The 18,085-nt window shown below is 46.7% G+C and overlaps 2 protein-coding genes across 23 annotated transcripts in view; one reads left to right on the top strand and one right to left on the bottom strand.

Moving 5' to 3' along the window:
* Nucleotides 1-1,741, top strand: part of SLC8A3 (solute carrier family 8 member A3) — a 145,232-nt gene extending 143,491 nt beyond the window's left edge. For 12 of the 15 annotated variants that reach the window (XM_074542862.1, XM_014265873.3, XM_026793686.2 and 9 more), the window contains 2 exons: nucleotides 537-812; nucleotides 1,133-1,741. In XM_074542862.1, coding sequence (XP_074398963.1) covers nucleotides 537-812; nucleotides 1,133-1,509 — 653 coding nt within the window. In that variant the 3' untranslated portion in view covers nucleotides 1,510-1,741. The remainder of the gene's footprint in view (nucleotides 1-536; nucleotides 813-1,132) is intronic. The other 3 variants (XM_074542860.1, XM_026793672.2, XM_026793670.2) reach the window with 1 other exon arrangement.
* A 10,238-nt stretch (nucleotides 1,742-11,979) lies between these two features.
* The window catches only part of SMOC1 (SPARC related modular calcium binding 1), a 169,973-nt gene continuing 163,867 nt past the window's right edge, over nucleotides 11,980-18,085 (bottom strand). For 5 of the 8 annotated variants that reach the window (XM_026793639.2, XM_026793638.2, XM_074542867.1 and 2 more), the window contains 2 exons: nucleotides 17,168-17,218; nucleotides 11,980-15,498 (listed from right to left, as the gene is read on the bottom strand). In XM_026793639.2, coding sequence (XP_026649440.1) covers nucleotides 15,482-15,498; nucleotides 17,168-17,218 — 68 coding nt within the window. In that variant the 3' untranslated portion in view covers nucleotides 11,980-15,481. The remainder of the gene's footprint in view (nucleotides 15,499-17,167; nucleotides 17,219-18,085) is intronic. The other 3 variants (XM_074542869.1, XM_074542872.1, XM_074542871.1) reach the window with 3 other exon arrangements.

Raw genomic sequence — 18,085 nt, 5'->3', positions numbered from 1 at the left:
TGCCAATAATGGCAGTTTGGCATCTTTCTGAACCTTTCCTTGATGGTTGGTTTCACATCTGCCTCAAAGGGGTGTTTTTCACCCCGCTGTATAGGAGGCAGTGGATAGCCCAGCCTGTGCTCTGGAGCAGGAGGATCAAAAGATCTCTCCAGTTTCCCAATTTTATTACTTTCCACTAGTTTTGGTCCAAAACATCACTTGCCTGTGTAATTTCTTCATGCCACTCAATAGTGATCACCACAGGTTGACTACCTCCTGTGTGACTGCCTATGGACAGGGATAGGGCTGCTCCTCTGTGGGTACAACATCCCATTACACTGTTCCCCATCCCTGAGGGCTCTGGGGTTCCTGGGAGAGACTTTTTGCCAAGCCTCACCCATCACTGAAGGACCTGGTGTGCCTTGGATTCACTGTCATGGCCAGCACCACTCCACCTTATCCCCGTAGAGCAGAATCCCTGGAGCCTTGGGGTGGAGGAGACAAGCGTGAGCTGCCCCAGTGGAATGAATGCTGGACCTCTCCTTCCATGTTTGCAGCAGGTGATGAGGACGAGGATGAGTCTGGTGAGGAGCGCCTGCCATCCTGCTTTGACTACGTGATGCACTTCCTGACAGTCTTCTGGAAGGTGCTGTTTGCCTGCGTGCCCCCCACCGAGTACTGCAATGGCTGGGCCTGCTTCATTGTCTCCATCCTCATCATCGGCATGCTCACGGCTGTCATTGGCGACCTCGCCTCCCACTTTGGCTGCACCATTGGCCTCAAGGACTCGGTGACTGCCGTCGTCTTCGTCGCCTTTGGCACCTCTGTACCAGGTGGGGCGGCCGTGGGGAGGGGATGGGGTGGGAGGTAAATCCTCTGGAGATGCTCCTGATTTCAGGAGAAAAGCTCTTTCATGGGATGGGATTAGTCTGGGAAGGGTATCCTCAAAGCCCTGTCTCCAGGCAAGGTCTGCACCTTGCTTTTTGGCAACATGGGATCTCTGAACCTAGGAGGGGACTGTGCGCCTCTTGGTCTGTGTCCTAACCTGGTTGGTGACACACCTGAGCCTCCCTTGTCCCCCAGCCATGAAGGGGTGTCTGTTTCTCCTGTTGGACCCCCAGTGATTTCTCCTTCCCTCCTCCCTCAACCCCAGACACCTTTGCCAGCAAAGCCGCGGCTGTCCAGGACATGTACGCTGATGCCTCCATCACCAACGTCACGGGCAGCAATGCTGTCAACGTCTTCCTGGGCATCGGGCTGGCGTGGTCAGTGGCAGCGATCTACTGGGCGTCGCAGGGGCAGGAGTTCCAGGTGTCAGCAGGCACCCTGGCGTTCTCCGTCACCCTCTTCACCATCTTCGCCTTCATCTGCATCAGCGTGCTCCTCTACCGCCGGCGGCCCCACCTGGGGGGGGAGCTGGGCGGCCCCCGGGGGTGCAAAGTGGCCACGACACTGCTCTTCGTCAGCCTCTGGCTGCTCTACATCCTCTTCGCCACCCTGGAGGCCTACTGCTACATCAAGGGGTTTTAGGCGGCGGCGGAGGGACGGTGCTGCCGGGGGAGGGACCCTCCTCTGTTACCTCACCGCACACCAGTCCTGGGAGCGCGGTTTCACTGGAGGGACGGACGGCCGTCTGTCAGGGGCTGCCGCTGCCCACACCGTCGGACAGCTGCGTGCCCGAAAGGGCAAAACCATCACAGAGTGAAAAAAAAAAGAGACAAAATCCATCCAAAAATGGTACAAAAGAAAGCAACAATGGCAAGTGTTGAAATAAAACACAATAAACCCAGGCACTGACCCTATTCAATGAAATTATGAAGTTTCAACTATCTCCAAAGGCCACCTCTCCCACAGGGGGTCATCTCCTTTCCTGCCGAGCACCCCTCCACTGTAAGGAGATGTTTCCTCATTTTTACTAGTTGAGAATTGCAGAAGTCTGGTTCAGGAATTTGTGGGGGTTTTTTCTTTTTTTTTTTTGTTTGCTCGATGCTTTTTGGTTCTAGGGGAGCACGCTGATTCTTTTTTTCTTTTCTTTTTTACTACTTAATCCGAAAAATGTTAAAAAGTTAAACTCAAAGCTTCAAGCTGCCGTCAGTGCTGGAACTGAACATGTGTATTTCTGAAGCCACAAAAGACTGTGACACAGTCAAAACCTTTTTCACTATTACCCGTTTCCTCCCCTGCCGCCTTCCATTTCTTTCTTTTTTAAGAACATCACAAGACTGATATATTTTTAATACAAACACAGACACACAGTCACACACATTTAGTGACAAAAGCTGGAGCATGTAGCATCTCAATCACCTGCCTGGGCTAAGAAAAAAGGAAGGAGAAAAAACCCCAACCCTCTAATACGTGTCATGTATATTTTGACTATGGCATTTCTCTTTGTATAATTAACTTTGAGCTCGTGGCTCTGCAGGGAGAGAAAATTATGTTAATTTACAACTGTTAAAGAAATAAAACATCCTGCCCTGGGGGGAGCAAGGGGGACAGGGAAAACAGCAGCGGCTCCTTGGGATGGTGGTGGTGGCAGGTTGGCTGTGTGGGCCTCCTGCGCAGAGGTGGAAATGAATTCAGGAGAACCTGGATAGTGTGCCCATATGTTCCCAGCACCATCCCACCCAGAGCTGTGCCGTGGCTGCCCTTCCATTCTGTTGCTACTCCATTTTTCACAGCACCTGCGCCTCGCTGGTGGCCATTGACAGGTACAGGCTCAAAAACTGCCACCCACATCAGGACTCCTACATCATCTCAAATACCTTTTAGGAACACCAGACAGACAAAAAAGTATCATTTTAATTTGAAATGCATTTCTTTTTAAGGATAAAGAAGAAAAAAAACCCACCACCATGAGAGTATGTCATGAGTTACATCAACAGCTGCAAATTGAAATGTTGGGTTGGTAATAAAATAAATAAAAACTATACCTATATCTATATAAACAGTGCTATCTAGAAACATATTTCTTAATTGAGAGCCCTGTAAGAGAATGTTAAAATCCTACTCTTTGTAAAGTGTTTTTGAGATTAAGATAATTTCTTCTGTCATGAAACAGGTCCTGTAAAAGGGAACCATGTTCATCAAGTTCCCTAAAAGAAGCCAAACTTTGGGAGGCAGCAAGTAAGAGAGGGGCTGCCAAAGGGTAAAGTTCTGCCTGCTGCTGTGCTTTTGGCTGCCCCAGGAGGCAGGGAGGAGGTGCCCATGGATTAGGGAAAAAGCAATGGGAACAAGATTGTCATGGACAAAAAGATGTAACATTATAGCAGGTCACTAGATGGAGGCAATGATGGTTTTTAAAACGCAGATGAAGTATTTATTTTCATACAAAATGTTTATCAGATATCTATATATAAATGTGTATACATGAGGCAGAGAAGAGGGATCCTTCCCAGATGAGCAGCCTGAGCTTTGTTGGTGGGAGCCCACAATGAGTGAAAGCCACTGGGTTTGAAGCTACCAAGTATCCAACCCTCCTCCTTACCCTCCCTCTGCCTTGCCTCTGGGAAAGGACCTAAAAAAGATGGGCAAGAGACCCCAAGGCCAGGCTCCCACTGAGCTCGCTGGTCCTTCTGGCTCCAGTAGTGCCAGCAGCCACCAAGAGCAGCTGCTGCCACTGCCACGTGGCCCATCAGCCCCAGAGCTCATATGTGTGACACTAAAGGAAAATTACAAGAGTCCCCAAAGGTTTTTTGTGGGGGTTCAACATGCAGTTCTGAAGGGGAGATTGGTGTTGTTGCTGTTTTTAACTGGGACATACAGAGTCTGTTGAGTTTTATTTTGCCCGTGCCAGCATAGCCATCCCTGGCTAAAGCCCAGCCTGGGGTGCTGCTGTGCTCTTCTTCTGTGCTTGTGGTGTATCCACCGTGTGCTTTTTATCCACTTCCTTCTCCAGCTGACTGCAGGGAAGGGGTGTGGGGTAGGACTGGCTTGCCATGAGGGAACTGTATGGGGCTCCTAGTGCCCTCCATGCAGAAGAGTGATCTGCACCAGGCTGACATCTGTGGCATGTTCCTTTTATTTTATTTTTTTTACTCCATTAAAAAATATGCAAGCTAAAAAAAACACAACAGGTTTGGTGCCTTTGGGGATTTTTTTTTTCTGAAGCTGTTGTTTCATTTCAGGTCTTGCTCTCTGCTCGCTTCTCTTTTCCTTGGGGCAGCTGCCTGGACTTGGTTGCAATGGCTTTGGCTGGTTGTCCCCCCACCCCACCACCCCAGCCCTCCGGTTTGGTGCTGCTGGGAGGACCCTGCAGCCTTGGCCCTGTCTAGCTGGCAGAGAGGAGGTTCTGCTGCTGTTTTGGTTGCTGCTGATCTTTTCCCTTTGTTTCTCCCATCAGCTTCCCATGGCAGCCTGCAATAACAGCTGCTGGTCCCTCCCAGCAGCCCTTGTGCTGCACATCTTCCCTTTCTGCCTCTTCCCCTGCATCACTGCTGTGATTGAGAGTAAATAACACATCCTGACATCAGGAGGGAAAAGCCAAGGGGATTGAAGGAGTTGCTTTGTCCCTGGGGCCTATCATGCTATGGGGACGTAGTCCAAGGGCCGTGGATGGTGTGGGGCCAGTGGTACCTCTGGTGGCTTCCTATCACTGTTGCCACAAAGGGCACCCACAGCACCCCAAAGACTTTGCTGTCCTGCATGGGTGCTGGTCAAAAATCAGCCTTTGGGTAAAGAAGAGTTTGGCAAAGAGATATTTACACCTGTCCCCCAAAAACTCTCCAGGAACTGTGTCCCCGTTTTGGCCAGTACCATGCTGCCTCCTCACCCAGTGTCATCACTGACTGATTTTTTCCACTTGCATTTGGACCCTCAAATGCCCTTTGCAGTGGCCCTTGAGCTAGAACTGTTCCTGCCTGCCCTCTGAAGCATAGGGGCAGCTGCTGCAGCCCATAACCCAAATCCTCTATCTTTGCCTGACAGCATGGGTGTTATGTTAACTCCAGTTCTGGGGTTCAGGGGAGACTGGGGCTTGGGCACCTTGCAGTGCAACGCAAAATAACGGAGTGGGGTGGAAGAATTCCCAGTTGGGCACCCATAGGAAAGGCAGCCCTGGATGTCACTTTTTTGGGCAACCAGATCTTGGCAGAGCAGAAGAGACCACTGCCCTGTTGTGTCCTGCACACTCCCACCCTGTTCCACAGGCCTGTGGGGTCACTTCCCACCTCTAGCCCTGCTGGACAGCTCCTGCCCAAAGAGAGCACACCTGCTCCTGACCTAAGGGCAAACACACAAGTTCCAGCTCTGTCTCTGGCTCATCTTTGACTCCAGTGATGGGACCAAGAGGATTTTTTGGGGGTGTTGAGGCTCATTTGGGCTGGTTTGCTGCCACTGCTGCACAGAAGTATCCTGGTTCCCACAGCTTTGGAGATTTAGATCCAGGACCAAAGGGGGCCAAGCCAGAGAAAGCTGGAATTAGTAAGAGGAGTGTGTGCAAGCATCAGGAATCTGTTATGGCACAGTACAGTGAGAAATGGAAGTGTTTGTTAGAGACACTGACCAAAGGTTTTAAATTAGGAAGGAGGCATTTGCAGCATGTGGATTGGACTTTGTTACCTTTCTGGCAATTACTGTGGTGTTGGTGTGATCAGGACTCTTCTGGACAAGCTCAGACAAATCATGATGCATGTATCTTCTGATTCCATGTCTGGGGCTGCAGGACTGCTTTGTAGGTCACTTGTGGTCCCTGGCATGGAAGGAGCCCTCCACTTCTCTCTATCCCTAAGTACCAACGGGATGCCTCTTCACAGCCCCATCTGCCAGGAGAAGTCCCCATCAGCTGCATGTGCCTCCTCAGGCTTCAGCTGCTGGTGTGGGGTGGTGCCCACCTGCCTGTCTCCACCAGCACAGCCCTTTGCTTTGGGAAGGCATTTCGGAGGACACCCAGTTCTGTTGTACCTGGACACTGGTGAGATAAAGCAAGACCTCAGTTCGTCTCATCCACCTGACAGCACAACAGGACATAGGTGTAGATGTAGATGTGATAACAGAAAGGCATCCAAGAGACCTGGTCATGCTTGAATATGGATTCAGTACGGGAGCCGGTCTGCACAAATGGGAGCAGCAGTTGCTCAGCCCCGGCCACAAGCTGGAAAGCACTTGTCACCAAGAATAACCTTTGGAATATTAGATGGAAAAAATGTTTTTAATGACATTGTCATCCGTGTGCATGTGCCAGCAGCAGCCAGCTTGCTAATGACAGAGCTGTGTGTGCCGGTGCCCAGCAGAGCACACTGTGCTCCCAACCTGCCTCTGTCACAGGAGGGGATTAAGCACCTCCTGGTATTTAAATGAGTCATTTAAAATACATAGATAATTAACACCATGAGTGAATTTATCCCTCCTCCCTGCCTTCCCTTCACCCAGGAGATCTGGACTTTGCCCAAAAGTAGGTGGCAGGGGCAGAGCAGACCCAAGGGCCTCAGGGCATCCCTGCAGGTAGCTGGTGGGGTTTGCTCATATTTTTGCCCCACTGCCAACAGCAGATACCCTTGGTGCCTTTTCCACACTGCACTTACCTACATGTGCCCTGGGGTGTCGTTTGGGCTCAGACATGGAGTCTAAAGGCATGATGTGAGGTGGATGAGCTCAGCAGATGCTCCCACTGCACTTAAATGCAAGCACTCACCCATGCCCCAGGGTGCACCATTGCTGTTGCCATGTACATGGCAAGCTCAGTGGGAGCTGTGGCTAAAACAGTAATCGTGACCTACCTAGTACTCGGTGCTGGGCATGCACTCAGAAATTGGGCCAGTTTCAAGAACACAATAAAAAACTTCACAGGACTAGGAAGTACTTTGAAACACATGTGAAATTTGGGTGAATTAAAGAAATAAACCCTTCAAACAGATTTTTTTAGGGTTTAACTTGTGAAGTTACGAATACCTTCCCAGGAAGATGCCTCTGATATTGAAGAAAATAAGCTTCCATTACAAAAACACTGGTTTCATCCCGTGGGAATTATGAGTACAACCTGTATACATGAAAAAGCTGTAGGGGGAATAAAATCTCAACACAAAAGCTTCAAAGGTATTCTCAGAAAGTCCTCATGGCACATCCTTGGCACTAAGGATGTTCATATTGTAGAGAGCACCTTTGTGTCTCTATTAACACAAGGGGTGTCCAAATAAGCTCTTCAAGCTACCAAAAGAGATTTGATTGCCTTGTCTTCTTATGGAACAACTTGGGCAGAAACTAAAAGCAAAGCCAAATGCAGGGTTTCTGTTGGCATTGCTAATTTTTTTTCTTCTTGTTTCATTAACAAGGGCATAGAAAACAGCTCACTATTATCCTTATGGTAACAGGATTTTGTATGTGTCACAGTCCTTCAGGTTCTCCACTTTTTCTTTTCCCAGCCTCTGAGAAGTCACTTCTACACGACTGCTGCCCAGTGGGTCTCCCTTTGTTTGCACATTCTCACAGCTGCCTTATGGCAGGGTTATCCCATGCCTCTGCTGAAACTCATCCTGTTGACTGGGATTGTTTCTTCAAATTATCAACCACTCATGTTCTACCCTCCATAGGTGGTGACAGACACCTCCCCCAGGCCCCCTGGATCCCACCCCACACTGGCTATCACCAGGAAAATTTATAGCAAAGCAATTTCTAAAAGTTAACTGCTGAAAATACTGAATAGATCTGGACTCTGGACCACAACTGGGAAGATCTCCCCAGAAAGCTCTCTGACTTTGACACTGAATTCAGTGTATTGTGAATCTAAATAGGCTGCAGTTCCTTGGTTCACTTATGAGAATGTCTGCTGGGACAGTGCCAGAAGCCTCTCCAAAGTCAAGACATATCACATCCAGTGCTGTTCCCCCCTAGCCATGAGGCGAGTTATCCTGTCAAAGAATGGAATCAAATTAGTTTGAAATGATTTGTCCTTAGTGAAACCTCAACAAACCCATTCCTGCCATCTATTTACAAATGTATTAATCTTTAGAGGATTAGAGAATAAGTGGTTGGTAGCTTGCTCCTTAAGGTTTTCACAGAGAGGTATCAGGTCTGTAATTCTCTAGGATTTTCTTCGTCACCAGTTAGGTGATGTTGCCATGCTCTCTTCAAGTCCCCTGGCAGCTTACATGTAGTCTGCAATGCTCCAGCATCCATCCCACATTTCATATTTTTTCTTCTTATGCTTCAGGATGTTGAAGAGCTCTTGATCCACTTTATTGATCTCTACTTACACTTCCTTCATTTCTCTTGCAGCAAGATAGTTTCTTATTTGGACTATGACTCCTTTTATCAGTCCCCAGATCTCTTTTATCATTTAGGACATCTCTTCACAGATCCTGCCTATGAGTTTTCTGAATTAATTTGTATTTGATGTTTCAGTTTTTTGGAGTCTAAGTACTTTAGATTACCAAGGTCTGGGATCTAAGTGCATTTTAAGGAGAAAAAGCTTGCAGCAGACATCTCAACACTTGTGTTAGAACCCACTACAGAAGGCAAGGGTAGCCCAGGTTCTTGCTAATAGATCTCTTGGGGCAAACTGGAGTGAAATGACCTTGAATGAGTGGTGTTTGTTAATATACACATGTAGAGTTTATTGTAGAACCATTTGGTTGCATTGTAAAACAGCTATTTTTGTTATTGTTATGTATAGTAATATGGCAATACAAAAGCGTAAAAATACTGCTTAAGAAAATGGGTAAGAAAGAGAAGGGAAGGATAAGAGTTGAATAAGAGTTGAAATGTCACCTGTAGACCTCACAATGAGATTTGGTTGTTGCAATTTTCATGTTTCTTGGTCAAAGTGGTAGCTGCAGACTGGCTCCATCGTGTGGTGGGGGGAACTCCCAAACAAGTGGTGGGGACAAATCCCTAAAACACAACATCTGCTGGGTTTATATTCACTCCAGTTCAGGTAGGAACACCCAGGTACCTCCCCTGGGGCAGGGAGTTTCAACTGGATGATGTAATGTTGTGGATCAGCTCAGGAGTCTTTGACACCTTCTAAGACAATCCACCCACCCATAGCATCAGGCAGTTGAGTCCATTATGTCCCATTAGGGCCCATCAGCAGAGATGAAAACCTTCAGGCTGTGTATGAATGTCCCAGTGCTTCCCCAGCTGGGGAGTTATCTCAGCTGAGTTCACTTGAGTAAGGACAAAGAGACAGTACCCTCCTCACAGGCTTTCCTTATCAAAAAAGAGCTGACACAGCATCTGGCTGAAGAGAGAGCTATTTCCGAAGTGACTTGGATGCTCTCACTCCGAGCTGGCAGGTTGTCTCAGAGGGAGCTGCATGAAGTTGGCTGAGGCTGGATTGTTCACCTGCAGCTTGCCCCATGATTGTTGGAGCCATCAGCATTCCAGTCTCTCTTCCAGAGTCACTAGTGAATACATTTTTCTCCCCAGACCTGGGACGACTGGACAGCAGTATCCCCTTTATCTTAAGTTCCTGTCATTGTCCAAATTCCAGTTAGCAGGCATATTTGGGGAGGGGGGGACTTCTGTGATTGCAGATGGACAAGGTTTCTTTGCAGTCTCCTGGAGCACGCAAAAGTCTTCTGATAATTTTTGCAGTGTTTAAGCCATTAACTTGAAACAATTTTAACAGCTCCAGAGATGCAAAAATTCACTTTAATGTTGGGCTGCAGGTGAACAAATCCAGCCTCAGCCACTTTCATGCAGCTCTCTCTGAGACAACCTGCCAGCTCAGAGTGGGAGCATCCAAGTCACTTCAGAAATAGCTCTCTATTCAGCCAGATGCTGTGTCAGCTCTTTTCTGACATGGTGAAGCCAGCAGGAATCCCTTCAGTGGTCCCAGCCAAAATCATGACTGAGGGAGATAGCAGTGGCATTTAGTGCTATGCAAGGCCAGGGCTGTGCTGTGCAATGGGACACTGGACACTCAAACTGCAGTTTTTAAGTGCTTGAAGCACAGCACAGAGATGCTACAAACAGAATTTGTTTCACCAGAGTCCTTTGTTCACACACCATAAAGCAATGAGTTAAGGATCTGTTTTATACTGGGATTGAATTTTTTTATTTTAATAAGGTGAGCTGTATTCATCTGTACTTCAGACTCCCAGATCTTGCACCAAGAAACTTCTCTGAGGTCCAAACTAGGGCCACCTAGTTGTGAATCATATGCAGGAGACCTGAGCTATTCCTGCTGGCACCAGAGAGGAGACAAGGTGTGGAAACCTCAAACTCCACTGGAACCACAAGCAGCTGCCTCCCTCATTGCCCAGGGTGCCCCTGTGCCTGCAGGACAGCACCGGTCTGGCTCAGCTGGGGCAGAGAGCCACCTACCACCACTGCCTGGGCTGGTGTGGGCTGAATGAGCAGTGGGGCCATGGCCCCTCTCCCTGGCCCAGTGCCAATGTGCTGAAAGAAAACATAATGTGGAATAAATCTTCATTTATGCTTTTGCAGGAGATGGGCATATAGGTTTGTGCTACAACACACAGCATAGAATTTGTGGTGTTTTCTGAACCAAAGCTAGACAACTCCTGGAGTGCACAGGGAAGGTCCCTTTGAAAAACAAAACCCACCATTAACATCAGTAAAAAAAGCCCTCAGCAGAGCTACAAAAAGCACAATTGCTTCCCAAAGCCAGTCTTGGATTTTCTGGCAAACACTCCATACAAAACACTCACTGTTAAGACTCCTGGTTCCTAAGCTGGCATTTTTTTAACCCATTTCCTATTCAAGGTGTTTTCCAAACTAAGGAGCATAATTTTGCAGATGTTCTATCCAATTTAATATCAGCTTTTGAAAAGTTTCCATTTTGCCTGAAATGGCTTGTAAGGGCTGGCTACTGAGAATTTAGAAGGTCAACATTCTGCATGTCAGTTATGTTAGTTATACTGTTACAGATAGAAAAAATGGCTGGGGGAGAAGGAAGAGAATGGCAGTATCACTGTTGGAAGCAGAGGCAGAAGCAAGCAATTTGCAGTCCTTTTGACCTGCCCACAGAATGGCAGCACTGCCAGGGAAAGGGTGAAGGCCTCTTGAGGTACCTTACATCAACTCCAGAAGCAGGAAGCATGGCCAAGGAATTGGTCTTTTTCAAAATATCCTTTTCCTGGTTTTAGTTAAGTCCTGAAGGAGCCCAGATAATAACATCTACTGCTCTTCCCTTCGCCCCAGAATTTGTTACCCTTGGTAATACAAGGAAATTAAGTGGGCTGGCCAGTCCATTCTTGACAGAGGCACACTAGCTGTCACACCTCTGCATTTACTTCTTTTATTGTTGAATCTGCACTGAAAGACTTAGCAGAGCTCTGACGACCTACAGGCTGTGACTACCATACAAGCAGAAATCCTCCCCTGGGACTGCAACTGCCTTGCCTTCCATGTGCAATAAATGAGCTGGCTCCTTATTCATTGCAAAGATTTACATGTGATCAAGTGAAATGACAGTGATGACAAAGCTGGTCAAATGCACTTGAAAGGATCAGTGTGTGGCCTCCTCTGCCATGGACCTGGTGCTGCAGCTTCTGATGAACTGCACTCCCTTGTAGCCTAGAAAAACCTATGTTTTACAACAGCAGCAGCTTTCCAGCATGGCATGTTATTTGCCATCTTTGAGGATTAAAAGGTTTTGGACAACAGCTAGAAGATACTATTTCAGGCTCCCATGTAGCAAGGCATGACCTGCAAAGTACGAGGCTCCCATGTGAAAGGGAGCTGTGAGGACATGCAAGGTTCAGAGCCTGTCTCCTACCTGTGGTGTGGGAAGACTGTGCTACAAGATCCCACATCCCACCTTCTACAATCATCTCTATGCTCCTGCTGAAGCTTCACAGCCTTTCTAAGCAGGCTGGGCAGATACAGACAGCTGTCATCAAACCACAGAGATGCACTCTGGAGCTTCTTTTAACTCAGCCTCGAGGCTTACACACAGGGGAGAAACATCACAGACCTCCAAACCCAACCACCGACTGACACTTGACTCTGCAAGGAGCAAAGTCCCCTTCCCTCTCCTACAGTGCTGTAGGAATAACTGGAAATCAAGATTCAACAAGTAACCACCACAAGACACTGGTGCAAAAGTTATCTATTTTATTACAAAACCAAAACCAAACAGATGCCTTTCAGTTTAACAAATTTACCATAGGCAGAAATGTGCTGGGGCAGGTAAGTTCAATATAAACTCAGGCCATGGAAAGCAGTGCCTTCCCACAAATGAATCCCACCGTAATGCAATTTCCTACAACACACTATGCCCTTGGAAGATCAGCAAAAAAGAAAGATTTTTTACTTCTGGCAGGATGAATAGATGACTTGCACTGTCGAGTCCTGCTTCTCTTCTCTGTCCCAGCCGTTTTCGGTCATCATTCAAAGCAGAGCTGGAGAGGCCCAGCAGGACTTGAGGAATGAGGAGACACCTGCCCAGGGTCTGCTTTCAGACACAACACTGACACTCCCTGTGTCCCAGCTTCAGGAAGATGCTACTGATGCAAGGCAGAGCAAAAGATTGCTTACAAGCTCTGGATAAGGATGATCTGGCCCAGCAGCCAGGTGGACTGGCAATAAAACCAAGAGTGAAAACGGGCAGCTGAGGCACTGCTCTCATCTGTGACTACAGGTTCTTGGACAGATCACAGCATGGGCTATGTCAGTCAGGACCAGAATGGTCTGCACAATGCTCCAACACAAACCCAGAACAAGTAACCTGATCTCTACCAAGACATTACACAATCATGCTGGTTGGGCCTTCCATGGCAGCGTACAAGTGTTGCCAGAAGCTGCTCAGAGACCCATGCAATTTCAGCAAGTCAGGATGCAGGGACTTGGAATTGTCTTGTGACAGAGGAAAGCAATGTTATGCCTGGTCCCCAATCCATCCATAAAGTCAGCCCTGGCCTAGCAACAGGAATATCCACAAATACCAAAGTTAACCAACAGCCACCCCTTGTTTGCCTTCCTTGCAGAACTGACCCAATTTCAATTGCAAACGACATGTGAGTGCAGGCCTCTTGGAGGGGAAGGGCACAAGGATGAGAAAAAGGAGGTCAGCAGAAGGAGTTATATAACAAGCAGGAGTGGTGACTGGCTGGTTTATTTCCAGAAGATGCTGTGAGTTTTAGCAGCTCTGCAGTCCCCCCACAATCTTGTGGGGCATTTCCCAGCCCCAGTGTTTAGCTGATAGAATTCCTAGAGACATCCAATTGTCTGTTTCTGCTGGATAGAACTACACATTAAAAAAAAACCTGACCAAACAAAGAAAAACCCTACCTCCAAAAAACCCCAAAAACTCCAAACCACCAAACACCATCCAACACAGCAGTCAAACTTTAATTCCTAAAACTAGAATATTAAAATGGAGAGGAGTTTTTTTATACAGTTGGTTTCATTCTTTACTCCCCACAATAGGATTAGTGAGTGTGGCATGGACATTTCTAACTATACACTAAACCAAATTATTTCAACACACAAAAGATGTGCCCAGGGCATTAAAAAAAAAACCAAAACAACTAACCAAAACAAAAAACACAACCCCAAAAAACCCAACCAATCAAACAAAAAAAAAAACCCAACCCCAAAGAAGAACAAGAGAAGAAGCAATCAAGAAGGTGGGAGCTTGCAGGCCAAAAAAAGCACATACATTGTATGTGAGAAACCATGAAGATCCAGCAGCAGGATCTGCTCTTGCTAAAGAGATGACTTCTTTATATTATGATGGTATGATGTACATTTCAGATATTACCAGAAGTGTTTTTAACCATGCCATACATTTTAATTAGCTCCAATATACTTCCCAGAGGAAGAGTTATTACTACTCTTAATCAGGTATTTATAGAAAAGCTTGTTAGTTTTTATTTTATTTTACTTTCCATTTTGTCAACAAGCACTAACTTACTGCATCAGGACACTTTATTTTGGTGATGTATTTCTCTCATGCTATTGTCACAATGACATGACAGAGTGAAGATGCTGCGTTGTATTATCTTTTACCAAAGCAACAGAGCCTTGAAAGATGAGTCCAGTCTCTACTGTTATCTATTGCTGTTACAAGTAACTGTTGGTGTGATCTCATATTAGCATGTCATTTCATCATCTTCACAACAGTTTCTTCTAACAGGTTCTTGGTCCAGAGATAAGTGGCAGAAGGATCACCAGGTCAGAAGTGGGAGGCTGCTCAGAACAGGCGAGTGCTGCCAGTGGTTGGAAATACACAAAGCAAAACTGCGTGTCCCATCACACTCTGCCCAAATCTAGGATTGTTGATATGGGCACCCCTGCCAAAGAAACAACTCTACCAAAACTGCTAGTGGTTGACACAGCCCCTGTGGCCTCCAAGAACACCAAACACCTCTCTCCAAGCCTCCACTGTTACTGCTGATGACACCCCAGTGTCACAGTACCCAGGAGGTACTGGCAACAGCAAATCAGGCAAAGTGGGCATCAGTGTGCTGGAGGAGAGCTTGGATTCACAACCACCAAGGACAAGAAAGTCACTGCTGACAGACCTTCAGCAAAGAGCATGGCCCAAGCTGTACTGCTGCAAGATAAGGAAAGCAGACTCTTTGGAACAGCAGCAACTGTGTCTGTCTGCACTGACAAGTATGTCCTTTGCTCTTCAGCAAAGCACAAGGCAGGCTAATGCTGCTTTTAGCAGGCTTCTCAAAATGTTTACTGCTGTTCAACATATAGATGAATACTTTGTCAGAGCAGAAGATGCAAGACTTCACTCCACTGACTCTACTAGGCCTACGGCTCCCACATCCTTCTTACAGCTTCAGATTCCAGAGGCACGGAGCAGCTTTGCTAAGCATGTTATCTGAGCATGAATAGCAATGCATTTGTATTTAATTTCTGCCCAACTTGCAACAGGTGCACAGACTACTGTTGTACATCCCTATTAGAACCCTTTTCTATCCCTACGTCAAGCAGCTGCAGTGCACCAATACTTACATGAAATCTGTGCTCTCAAAAGCCCAATTGCCTGAGTTGCAGAGAGCTTTATGGTAGAAGTACTCAAGAAGTATTTGGCATCTAGGGCACGGTGTGCACATCTGCAAGAACAATTCATGCTGACACACTGGCTCCTTTCTGCATGGAGGTGCTGTTAAGGCTCACCACTGAATGATGGTTTGGTGGCAGAAATGAATGCATTACTATAATCCATTATATGCAAAGTGTCCCTCTAACCCTAACAGCCTTCAAAAGCAAAGGGAGGAACAGAACAGTGACTCCAACCCCTGTACAAGACAACTGTACAATTTACATATATATTTATATACAGTATATAAAATTCTTTCCCAGTGAACTCAATTTTACATCATCAGTAGCTGTTCCAATTTTAAAAAGTCGTGATCCTGCTTCCCTCCACTTTCCAAAGTATTAGATAATGGCATTGAAAAGCAATTTTTAAAAAATCCAAACCAATTTTTAAAAAGTGCAAATGTTCTGGGTGCCACTTTTGTTACGCTGGATGTTGCTGATGCTGCGTGCTTGCTCACAAGCAGCAAGGTGTCTGTCCGTCTGTCACTGGATGTTTTCTTCCTTTGGGTCAGCTCCTGCCTTCCCTTCTTGTCTTCTACTGCTACACCAGGCGACCTACTGAAAGAGTGGGGTGGGGTGAGCAAGGAGGGAAAAACAGAACAGAAGCAGAACAGGTAAGAGAAAAAGGCAAATTAAAACAAAAAGAAACCTGACTGATAAAGATCCAGTACAGCCTCTGCTGAAGCCATGGCCTCAGAAAGCTGAGATCCCAGAATAAGCTGTGAGGCTGAAAACAACCAGGGGCTAATGAGACAGCCTTGCTGGAAAAAGCACTGAATGAGTCACATGGAGCCTTAGGGACTGGCATATTTTTAAACACAAAACACCACTTTCCTCCCCCTCTTTGGAAATGGGCATGCAGTCTAGGGAAACAACTGGTCCAACATCCCTTGCTCTGCTCTTCTGCCTGGCACAGCTGATGCAGAAACTCACTGCTGCCAGGCTGCCCTGCCACCATCTCCCCATCAGCCACAGCCAGCTGCCTCCTTCTCTAGCAGACAAGCAGGTCTTGGAGGCCTTTCTTCAAAAGAAAGCTTCTGTTAAGCCCCTCACCAAAGGTTCTTAAAGAACCAAAGCTCTTAAGGGATCAGAGCTAGAGCTCTGTGGATTAATTACAGATGAAAACATGCTAAAGAGACAGCAAAAGTAGGGATTTGAGGGAAAAAGGAAGGAAAGGCCTCAGTGAGATCAGTGCTGATCAACATGCCCTGTCACAGGGGGGCAAATGTTGTCAAATGCAAAATTATTTCAGGCAGCCATATTTGCAATCAATTGCACAGCTCTGCAAAAGGTGCCTGCAGTGCTCAATGACCAGCTCATAAAAACAACAGATTGTTTTCCATGTCTGTTATTGCAGTGTAGAGTGGGAGTGCAGATGACCTGTCCTATGCTTTGAGTGACAAGGAGGGGGCTGAAGCTACAGCAATTGTTCAAATGCCTCTGCTCAGCTTTTAGCAGCAGGCAAAAACCAAGTACACACTCAGAATGAAGGACACACCAGGAAACATCACATCATCAATGCACAAGGTGTAGTAGATCTTTATCTTCAGCTCTCTGTTCAGCCCATCTCACCAGGACCAGATACATTCCCCAGGAAGACAAGGAGGACAGCAAGAGGTATAGGAAGGCTTGTGGCACTAAACAGATACACTGCTTAGGTCTCCTCAACACAAAAAGGAGTCTAGCCAGACATTTTTAGGACAGCTATAGAACAAGTAGCAGAAGAAACAGGCAGGGGAGAACTTCTCACTGCTTCTTACAATCCAAAATGAGAAGTACCCAGCAAAACCATGAGGCTGCAAAAAGGCTGAAGAAAGGGCTGGTCTACGTGATTCAATGGCCAAAATACTGGGAGAGCAGACCTTTACAACGATAGAGAACAGTCTTCATGGGAACTTGTCCATGGAGTGATGGAATGTAAACACAACAAATCACCTAAATTACTGCTTGACAGAAGAAGGAAGAGTAGGATAGGAGTCATCCCACAGCTGCTTTATCCTATTCTAATTCCTTAGCAACATATAGTCTGTTTCAGCAAAAGACATAGAGCTGGACTTTGAAATGATGCAATGGAGCTGCACATTGGTGTATTTATACCTCTTAAGAACAACTTTGGTTTCCAGCTGTTTCTATATTGCTGTTCACGAACATAGGAGAACAGGGGAGAATGAATTCTGCAATACATGCATATCACAGGAAAAAATAAACATTTTGACAAGATACTCACTGAAAGGGTTAAGGCCTTGTCTTTTTCCATTGGGCAAACTGCTCAGGCTACCTGTAAAATCCAAGAACCACATTAAAGGAAATAAATGCCATGGCATGACAAAGGAGCCTTCCCTTGTCTGTTGCCAGAGAGCAGGTTCAAAGCACCTACTCTGAGCATGCTCATAGCAAGTCCTGCCAACAGGAGTCCATGCAAGAGCCTAACCAGTGTGCCTGAGATGAGAGATGCTAAATATCTGGTTTTGCAGTAGCTGAGTATAGTGAAATCCAGGGGTTTTGTGTGGGCAAGAAACAACAATTACAAGGTTAAACTGAGCAGTAGAAGGAGAAAGAAGAAAAGAAAGATGCAAGTAGTATCCTGAAATTTCCCCAAGCAAGCAAAATAATGCCATGTAGAAAGGGGGCAGACAGAAGAGAGTGAAGGTACAGGCAATACAGACAGCCCAGGTTTATTAAATCTTTCACTTGAATCAAACAAACAAGTGCCTAAAATCAAAGACCTGAACTTACACCTGGCAGAAGGGCAGAGCTGTGACTGTGTTATAACAGGTACACGTGCCCTACACCAGATGGAGCTCATGGCAAGGGCCTCTGCACTGGGTACAGACAGCTCAGGGATTACAGGAGCTGTTGAAAGCATGTCACACTTCCTGTGAGCTGCTTCGTCTGATGTCAGAGGAGGGGCGAGCTGAAAATGGGAGCTCCTGCTCCCAGCCAGCAGCAGTAAGCCTGTTGCCACCCTCCACTCCATGACTTTGATTTGTGCATGCACATGACCTGACTGCACAGCTCGCTCTGCACATCAAGTACTCTACTGCACATGCTGGTCTGTGCAGGAACAAGATGGGCAGAAGCTCAGAGGGCAGGGTTGAAGTGCAGGAAGCCCCAAGGGCCAGGAGGCTGGGCTGTAAGATAGGAA

This window comes from Zonotrichia albicollis, chromosome 6 (genome assembly GCF_047830755.1).
Source record: "Zonotrichia albicollis isolate bZonAlb1 chromosome 6, bZonAlb1.hap1, whole genome shotgun sequence".
In the NCBI taxonomy this organism is placed as follows: domain Eukaryota; kingdom Metazoa; phylum Chordata; class Aves; order Passeriformes; family Passerellidae; genus Zonotrichia; species Zonotrichia albicollis.
The sequence above is the reverse complement of the archived record's forward strand: the minus strand, read 5'-3'. Positions and strand labels throughout refer to the sequence as shown.